This window comes from Myxine glutinosa, chromosome 4 (genome assembly GCF_964187855.1).
Source record: "Myxine glutinosa chromosome 4, kmMyxGlut1.1, whole genome shotgun sequence".
Taxonomy (NCBI): domain Eukaryota; kingdom Metazoa; phylum Chordata; class Myxini; order Myxiniformes; family Myxinidae; genus Myxine; species Myxine glutinosa.
In genome coordinates this window covers 76094545-76104711 of record NC_136264.1, presented here as the reverse complement: position 1 = coordinate 76104711, position 10167 = coordinate 76094545, and the positions used below count along the sequence as shown (strand labels likewise).

General features: G+C 48.9%; 1 protein-coding gene across 1 annotated transcript; it reads left to right on the top strand.

Annotated features, from left to right (window-relative positions):
- The first annotated feature begins 1549 nt into the window (after positions 1-1549).
- Positions 1550-4002, top strand: LOC144891742 (uncharacterized). Its single transcript, XM_078775985.1, has 2 exons — positions 1550-1602; positions 1722-4002. Exons 1-2 carry the CDS (start codon positions 1586-1588, stop codon positions 3226-3228), a joined length of 1524 nt encoding a protein of 507 aa, XP_078632111.1. The 5' UTR covers positions 1550-1585; the 3' UTR covers positions 3229-4002.
- The last annotated feature ends 6165 nt before the right edge of the window (positions 4003-10167 follow it).

Sequence of the window (10167 nt, the reverse complement as noted above, 5' to 3'; positions counted from 1 at the left end):
GCGAACCACAGGGTCCGGATACCAAACTCTTGCAGATTATCTCCTCACCTTCAGCCAGATGGGCTGCCTGCCAAAATCTCTAGAACTGTCCCGCCTGGACGATGGTGAAGGTATCCAGTCAACCTTCCAGAGCCACAAGGCTAAGTGGCATGATTCATGCAGACTGAAATACAACAAAACTGAACTGCATCGGGCACAAAAAAGAGAAACGTCTAGTGAAGAAACCGCAAGTGTCTCAAGAAAGTACACCCGTCACAGAGTACATGTAGACCACACACAGCCACAGCCTGAAAAGTGTTTCTTTTGTGACAAACCAGCGGGTACTAATTCTCTGCGAAAAGCTTCCACCTTCGACCTCGATAAACATGTCAGGACAGCTGCCCTGAAACTAGGAGATCAGGCACTTCTTGCTAAACTGAGTGCAGGTGACCTTATAGCACAAGATGCACAGTACCACGTGAAGTGTCTGGTGTCACTTTATAACAAAGCAAGGGCCACAAGCACAACACTGAATGAACAAGATGATATCAATCACGGTATAGCACTTGGAGAGCTAGTGTCCTACATCGATGATGCCCGCACAGATGCTCTTGTGACACCAGTGTTCAAGCTGGTAGACCTAGCAGGACTATACACCACCAGGCTGGAACAGCTTGGAACAGTCTTGACCAGGCGTGTCCACTCCACCAAACTCAAAGATCGAATCATGACATATTTTCCAGACCTAGAGGAGCACATGTCCGGTCGAGATATTCTGCTTGCTTTCAACCAGGATGTTGGCTCAGCCCTTCAGAAGGCATGTGATCACGACACTGACAGTGATGGAGTTTGTCTTGCTAGAGCCGCAAATATAGTTCGTAGAGACATGTTGAAAATGAACTCAACATTTAGTGGTTCATTTGAAGCCCACTGCCAAGAACATTCGGTACCTAATTCGCTTGTATCACTAGTTTCTATGATCTTGAATGGTCCTAACATCCAAGAGCAGTCAAGCCACTCGTCGGTATCAACACCTACTCTCACAATCTCACAACTCCTTATGTTCAACAGTTACTCACGCCGCAGAGAGAGTAGCAGTACTACCACGTCCACGAGGCACAGTCACAATCGGGAGACTCCCCTGCCTGTGTACCTGGGCACCCTTATCCACACAAAGACTCGAAAAAGAGACCTGGTTGATACTATGTTCAACCTGGGTCTCTCGATCTCCTATGACAGGGTGCTTAGCATCTCCACGGACTTGGGGAACAGAATCTGCCGTTTCTTCCAAAATGAGGGTACAGTTTGCCCCCCTGAGCTAAAAAGTGACCTCTTCACAACTGGGGCAGTGGATAACATTGATCATAACCCCAGTTCAACAAGTGCCCACGACTCCTTCCATGGCACTGGCATTTCACTTTTCCAGCACCCAAATAGCGATAGCCGTGGAGTTCAACGGGTAAACCCAGATGACACATCAACAACAGATGCACACCTGCCACAGTCATACACCATCGTACCTCCTGTTGTTCTGGGTAAATGTGACCCACCTGTACCCAAGCTAGCGGGTCCCAACAAAAGCAACTGCCAACTCATCCCTGAAGCAATGCAGATTGAGTACAGGTAACTGATTATTGTGTTTGAACTGTGGACAGTTATATGTGTACCTAAATAACCAAGACTTGTTAACTTGTGTGGACTTGTTTGTTCTTAATTGTGTTCATTATCTTGCATTTTGACAGGTGGCTGGAGCAGATGGAGAAGACAGTGCTATCTGACACACCACTTAAGGGAGACGAGACAGTATCATGGGCTGGATACCATGCCAGCAAGCAGTCTATTCCAGAAGAACCAGAGTGTAGTGTGGCCTTAACTTCATTGCTGCCTCTATTCTATGACCAGGCAAAATCTGTGGCAATGATTCGTCACTCCATGGATGTCATCAAGAAAGCAATCGATATTCTGAATCCAGGTCAGATCCCTGTAATCACACTTGATCAGCCACTGTACACACTTGCCAAACAGATCCAATGGAGATGGCCAGAAACACACGGAGAAGATCACTTCGTCATGGTCTTTGGTGGACTCCATATTGAGATGGCAGCATGGAAAACCCTCGGTGACCTTCTGGATAGCAGTGGGTGGACAGGCGTTCTGATGCTTGCAGGGGTTGCTACAAGTGGTACTGCTGATTCCTTCCTGAAAGTGACCCATGTGACACGCACACGACGAGCACACCAAGTCACAGCCAGTACTCTCTATCTTCTCCTGAAGGAAGCCTACAGCCAGTACACCAGTGGACTAGATGAGGGACAGGATACGATACCACTAGATGACTGGTGCGGTGAACAAGCCAATGCAAGTCCACAGTTTCAGTTCTGGTTCCTAATTATGCAGCTAGAACTGGCAGTCCTGATCTATGTGAGATCCGTCCGTGAAGGAAACTTCCAACTGTACACTGATGCTCTGACCAAGCTTGTACCATGGTTCTTCGCCTTGGGACATACAAACTATGCCAGGTGGATCCCAGTTCACTTGCGTGACATGGTGACACTTGCAACAAAGCATCCAACTGTATACGCACAGTTTCTGGCAGGAAACTTCACCATGAAGAAGACTACACGTGCATTCTCTGCCATAGCCTTAGACCAGGCACACGAGCAAAATAATGCATTGGTGAAAGGTGATGGGGGGGCTGTAGGTCTTACGGAGAATGCTGCAGCTTTGCGCCGATGGATGGTGTCTGGTCCAGAGATGGCCAAACTGATCTATAAGTTCGAGGCCACAACAGAAAAAAGAATTAGGAAAACTGAACTAAAACACCATGAACAGACAAAGCACACGCAGGTAGCCTTTGCTCGAGATGTGAGAGCACTCACCCGTGTCATAGGAGAGATGGGGAACCCATTCTGTGACGACAGCAAAGATCTCTTGGTGCTAGACAGCAGAGACCTGGCAGACCCAGCAGTCATCAACACCCTTTACCAGATCGAGAAGCTGGGAAAAGAACAGTATGACACATATGTGAACGAGAGGCTTGTACATCAGACAAAGCCTATCACTGACCCAATAAAAAGAAACAATCTCCCTCTCTTCAGCCGACCCCCAGTCAGAGAGAAGTCAAGAACAGAGTTGAAGGTGGTATCTCTGAAGAATGACTGTGTTCTGTTCTCCAGGCTGTTTATTGCATCCCAGACACGGAATGGAGATCTTGATGAATTCTTTGCACATTGTTACATATTTATGTGAATGTATGTGAATTACCATTCAGGTCTTTGCTTATCCGTGTGTAGTATATTAAGTTGTTGTGTAGTTGTTGTGGTTGGAGGGTCAGGAGCCCTTCTGAGGGAGTGGCCGGAAACGGAAGTGACCGGAAACGGAAGAGGAAAAGACACGAGGAAAAAAGGACGAGTATTATTCTTCCTCGCCCCGCTCCGACCAAAAAGGTGGGATCGACCTTGCGCTGCGTGGAAAAGCGGCGTTCCGAAGCCTGTCTGGCGAGAGGAATCACCGGGACGTGTACCTGCCCGGTGGAGACGTCAAGTTGACGTGGGGCCGTGCATCGACCCCGCGTCTGGTATCGTTCGCGGCACCGTCTAAACAGACGCGTGCGGGTCGCACGTTGGGGCCTAACGCGCCTTGCAAGCGGCGTGGGGTTTGGCTTGCTCTACCGTACCCGCTCCGCGTGGCCACGAGGGGCTGCAGCCACGGTGCCTGGTACGATACCTGCCCGGTGGAGAAACGTCCACCCGGGGTTCGTTCAACCGCCCGAGTGCGGAGACGCCGACCAGTATCTTGGTCAGGAGGGGCCCAGAGACATTGTGAGGAGCAGAGACCGAAAGGGGGTGTGAGTACTCACCGGGACACACATATATAAGATGGCCATCTTAATCATAGGGAATTGATTGTGAATTGGGAATTGGTGATGGTTGTGTATTGTTGATTGCTCGGGGAAAATCTCCGTGGTTGTGTCATTGAAATTGTATGGTATCATTACCATTGGAAATATATCCTTGAACATCAGTTGTCTCCTGGGTGAAATTCATATGGATTGCGTGGCGAAAGCGCATATATAATACAGCTTGCTGGCGGAGTTCCTCTCACGGTCCGGGGGTCACCGAGACCAGGTATTCACCGAGGGGACCACGTAACAGAATTGGGGGCTCGTCCAAATTACGATTTGCGGTTTCGCAATTGGGTCTACGTCCGGGATGTAAAATTGTATAAAATAATAAAATAATAATTTTTTTATTAATTAAAATTTATTAATTAATTATTAATTGGTAATTATTTTTTTTTGAGAAATTGGGGTAAAGTCTTGGGTGAAGGTTAACAGGTGTTAACGATAGGCACCATGGCGTTTGTGGCACAGAACTTTGGGGTAACCCCGAGTGAGGCACAGTTCCGAGAGTTGCTAAAGTCGGACCTCTTGAAATTGGCCAAACATTTTAACTTGGAGGTCCGAACTAATTTGAGGAAGGCAGAGTTGCAGGCCACGGTGATACAATCTATGGTGGGATTAGGAACATGGGACGAGTTAGCCTGGGAGTGGCTACCCGAAGAACCAGAAGACGTTGAGCTCCGGAAACTGGAGTTGCAGTTACGGAGCCAGGAACGGATTAAAGAAGAAGAAAGGAAAGCAGAAAAGGAAAGAGCAGAAGAAGAAAGGAAAGCAGAAGAGAGGAGGGAAGAGAAACAAGCGGAGGAAAGGAGAGTGGAACGAGAACTCCAGGAAAGGTTAAAAGAAGAAGAAAGGAAAGCAGAAGCGAGGAGAGAAGAGAAACAAGCAGAGGAAAGGAGAGTGGAACGAGAACTCCAGGAAAGGTTAAAAGAAGAAGAAAGGAAAGCAGAAGCAGAGGAAAGGAGAGTGGAACGAGAACTCCAGGAAAGGTTAGAAGGGAGAAAAGCAGAGGAGAGGAGAGCTGCAAGGGACCTCGAAGCAGAGGAGAGAAAAGCGGAAAGGGAATTAAAGGAACGTGACATGGAGCTTCAGCAAGAAATCAAATTCAAGGAGCTGGAGTTAATGAGAGAACGGGGAGAGGCACCACCCTTGCTGACGGGGTCGACACCTAACCAGAAAACCTGGGATGTGGGCAGACATGTGAGGCTGGTTCCACCGTTCAGTGAAAAGGAAGTCGCGAAATTTTTCCCACACTTTGAGAAAGTGGCTCGACAATTAAACTGGCCGGAGGAGGCCTGGACCATACTCGTGCAAAGTGTGCTGGTGGGGAAAGCTCAGGAAATTTATTCGGCGCTACCAATGGACCAATGTGCAGATTATGAGGTACTGAAGAAGCACATCCTCAAGGCCTATGAGTTGGTTCCGGAAGCTTACAGGCAAAAATTCAGGAATGCCAGGAAGAGGGAGAGTGAGACCCATGTGGAGTTTGCCAGAGTGAAAGAAAACATGTTTGATCGGTGGTGTGAGTCAAAAGGAGTCGGGAAAGACTTCGAGACATTGCGGGACTTGATCCTGGTGGAGGAATTCCAGCAGTGTGTCCACGAGGACATCAAAGTGTACCTGCAGGAAAAGAAGGTACCAAAGTTGTGGGACGCAGCCACCATGGCAGATGATTATGCCTTAACCCACCGAATAGGGGTCCACGAACCTAACTCCTCGCCTAGATCTCCGCAGGGGAGGTGGGGAACAGCAGGTGCGGAGAACGACCATACATGGCGGCGGCCTCGAGATGATTATGGGGACAACTATGATACCCCACCGGTTCGAAATCAGAGGGATGCGGGCCCAAGACAAACTTATAGTTCGGGGGGCCCGAGGCAGACCCCGAGTTTTTCCTCCGGGCCTACTTGCGCGTTTTGCAAGAAACCTGGACACTTGATGTCCAGTTGTTACCTCATGAAAAGGGACAACCCAGAGCGGAGTCCGACTATTACAACTCCGAATGCGATGGCTAGCGTAAGAAATCGCCATCAAAAGGGTTACCAACCATTTATTTCAGAGGGGTTTGTGTCACTGGATGGAGCCTCGACTAACCGGAGACCGGTTAGGATATTGAGGGACACAGGGGCCCATCAATCTTTAATGCTTGAAGGCATTTTGCCATGGTCCGAGGAGACGGCAACGGGGGATAGTGTTCGTTTACAGGGGATCGGGGGCGGTGTTAGTGCTCCCCTTCAGGTCATCCAGTTGGAGTCCGATTTGGTGTCAGGACCGGTCACCGTCGGTTTACAAGCCACGCTTCCTGTAGAGGGTGTATCTGTGGTTATCGGGAATGATTTGGCCGGGGGTCAAGTTTATGGTAACCTGAGGGTTGGTAAAGAGCCCAGCAGGGAAAATAACACCACACCAGCTCGGGAGGGCGACCAAAGTGCCAAGTTATTTGTAGGGGGACTGAACTTCAAAACAGAGGAAGAAGTTCTGACCTCTGTCTTCAACAGATATGGGCCGCTGGTGGAAGTGCGGTTGGTAAGAGACTGGGAAACGCAACAGTCAAGAGGGTTCGGCTTTGTCACGTTTGCCAGCACAAAAGACGCCAGAGAGGCAGAGAAGAATTGGAATGGCAAGGATTTGGAGGGTCGGACCATAACAGTAGGGAAGGCATTTCGTAGGTGTCGAGAGGTCTACAGGAGAGGACAACTGGGCGGTAGTTTTGGTAGTGGCCGAGAAGGAGACCGCTATTCATGGGACTACAGGGACCAGTGGTCCCACCCTAATTATTAGGGAAGTTCTGAGAAGTTGAAGCACTGAAGGCGGCGGAGCCGCCGAGCCAAGATTCCTACACGAATTAACCGTGAACGCCGTTCCTAAAGGCGTCCATGTAGTGAACTTTCATGCACGGACTAACCGTGAACTCCACGTTCCTCAAGGCGCCCATGTAGAGAACTTTCCTGCACGGACTAACCGTGAACTCCGCGTTCCTAAAGGCATCCATGTAGTGAATACTCGGCTTGGCCTCCCGGAAAAAGTGCTATCGAGTTGCTTAACTTTGGATCTTTGATCAACCCCTTAACCTTCATTCCCAAGAAACTGACGGTCAAAGTCAGAGGGTCATGAGATGGAGTTTGATTTGGCAGGGACAATGTCGGGGTTGGTACTTAGTCCAGAGGGAGTAATCTGGAGTGGTTGTGGTGAAATTTTGGTTGCTTTATTTTTAAGTGATAACTGTGCCCGGGGGGAACGGATAATGTGGGGGGGGTTGAGTTATCTGGTTTGTTTCTCCAAATTGGCCGGCAAAGAAAGTTTTCGCTGGGTTCAAACTTTCTTTCTTGAAGGGGGGGTGTGTTACATATTTATGTGAATGTATGTGAATTACCATTCAGGTCTTTGCTTATCCGTGTGTAGTATATTAAGTTGTTGTGTAGTTGTTGTGGTTGGAGGGTCAGGAGCCCTTCTGAGGGAGTGGCCGGAAACGGAAGTGACCGGAAACGGAAGAGGAAAAGACACGAGGAAAAAAGGACGAGTATTATTCTTCCTCGCCCCGCTCCGACCAAAAAGGTGGGATCGACCTTGCGCTGCGTGGAAAAGCGGCGTTCCGAAGCCTGTCTGGCGAGAGGAATCACCGGGACGTGTACCTGCCCGGTGGAGACGTCAAGTTGACGTGGGGCCGTGCATCGACCCCGCGTCTGGTATCATTCGCGGCACCGTCTAAACAGACGCGTGCGGGTCGCACGTTGGGGCCTAACGCGCCTTGCAAGCGGCGTGGGGTTTGGCTTGCTCTACCGTACCCGCTCCACGTGGCCACGAGGGGCTGCAGCCATGGTGCCTGGTACGATACCTGCCCGGTGGAGAAACGTCCACCCGGGGTTCGTTCAACCGCCCGAGTGCGGAGACGCCGACCAGTATCTTGGTCAGGAGGGGCCCAGAGACATTGTGAGGAGCAGAGACCGAAAGGGGGTGTGAGTACTCACCGGGACACACATATATAAGATGGCCATCTTAATCATAGGGAATTGATTGTGAATTGGGAATTGGTGATGGTTGTGTATTGTTGATTGCTCGGGGAAAATCTCCGTGGTTGTGTCATTGAAATTGTATGGTATCATTACCATTGGAAATATATCCTTGAACATCAGTTGTCTCCTGGGTGAAATTCATATGGATTGCGTGGCGAAAGCGCATATATAATACAGCTTGCTGGCGGAGTTCCTCTCACGGTCCGGGGGTCACCGAGACCAGGTATTCACCGAGGGGACCACGTAACAACATGAAAACCAAGCTTGTCCCCCTGCATTGTCACAAATGGGCAAAATCCGGCTTGGAACCAAGTCTGATCTGGTTGGGTGCTTAGAAGATCTGATCACCTCACGGGAAAATGATGATGTAAGCCCCCCTGTTGAAGTCATGATCCTGGATGGAGCAGCCATCGTGAACATGCTGGCACCTCGTAATGCGAAGACCTTCTCTGAGTATGCATCACTAGTATTCTTGCCATACATCACATCTCAGATACAAAATAAGAGCAGGGTTGATATTATCTGGGATGAATATTTCCCAGACAGTTTGAAAGCCGACACCAGGAAGACGAGGGGTAAAGGCACCAGGAGACGAGTTGAGCCATCTAGTTCCATCCCTCGAAACTGGCAGGCCTTCCTTCGCATAGACGAGAACAAGGTGGAGTTGTTTGACTTTCTAGCAACGAGGATAGCAAACATTGAGACTGACAAGCAAATCGTCACCACAAACCACAAAGAAGTTTTTTGTACACAGCCACGAGATGTTACTGGTCTTTCCCCGTGTAGTCACGAGGAGGCAGATACAAGGATACTACTCCATGTCCAAGATGCAGTCAGACAGGGCTATACCAAGGTGTCAATCCGCACAGTGGACACAGATGTTTTGATCCTTGCAGTGGCAGCAACTGGATATCTTGACATCGATGAACTCTGGGTTGCTTTTGGCACAGGGAAGAATTTCAGGCACTTGGCAGCTCACGAGATGGCTGTGGCACTGGGACCAAACAAGTGCCGAGGGTTGCCATTCTTCCACGCCTTCACTGGGTGTGACACCGTGTCCTGCTTCGGCGGAAGGGGGAAGAAAACAGCATGGGAAACATGGAAAGCCTATGATGAGGTCACCTCAGCTTTCTGCGCACTGGCTGCCACACCAACCATTTCAACTGCAAATGACAACATGGATCCACTGGAGCGTTTTGTTGTTCTGCTCTACGATCGAACAAGCAGCCAGGAACATGTTAACGATGCCCGCAAGCATCTCTTCACCCAGACTGGTAGATCAATAGAGGCTATCCCACCAACGCAAGAAGCCCTCAGACAACACATCAAGAGAGCTGCCTACCAAGCCGGCTTTTGTTGGGGCCAGATGATGATTTGCGCACCTGAGCTCCCATCGCCAAGTGAATGGGGTTGGAAACAGAGTAATAACGGCTGGGGGATATATTGGACAACCCTCACAGAGGCAACTGAGGCATGCCGACAATTGATTAGATGTGGATGCAAGAAGGGTTGCAGGAAACAGTGCAAGTGTGTTAAGGCCGCACTCCAGTGCTCAGCTCTGTGTCACTGTGCAGGGGAGTGCACACGATAGTATACAGGAGGAATAACACACCTGTTACATATACACAAACATGTGGAAGACTGTTTTGTAGACTGTTTTATAGTGAAAGTCACTTCCACAGCGTTAATGTGGCATTTTCACTTCATTTCCATTGTGTTTCTGGAGTTTGCTCAAAATAGCTCAAAAAGTAATTATTTTTGTAAAGAATAAGGACCAAATAAATGTTATGTGAGTTTGTTGACATTTAATTATGATCTTACAACCTGTTTACGTGAAAAAAACATCATAGGTGTGCTTGAACAATAAGTAAATCTAGTTTTATAGACATCGGTACTGTGTATCTTATTATCCGTAAACGGCCATTTTTAAAATGGCCGCCATTTTGTCCCTAGGAAAAGATTTGAATGCCCCTATATCCAAAAATCGTCCTAGTAGTATGCTCTATCAGTGTTCAAAATTTCATGCTTGTATCACCAAAAGCACAATTTTTTCACATATCTGCTGGGCTATATCATGATATTGAGGTGGGGGAAGCCACTCCTGTGAAGCAACACCCCTGTCGGATGAACCCTGTGAAGATGGAGTATCTTCGGAAGGAGGTTCAGTATATGTTGGGGAATGACATCATCGAACCAAGCAGCAGTGAATGGAGCTCACCATGTGTGTTGGTTCCAAAACCCGATGGCAGTTTTCGCTGTTGTACGGATTTCAAA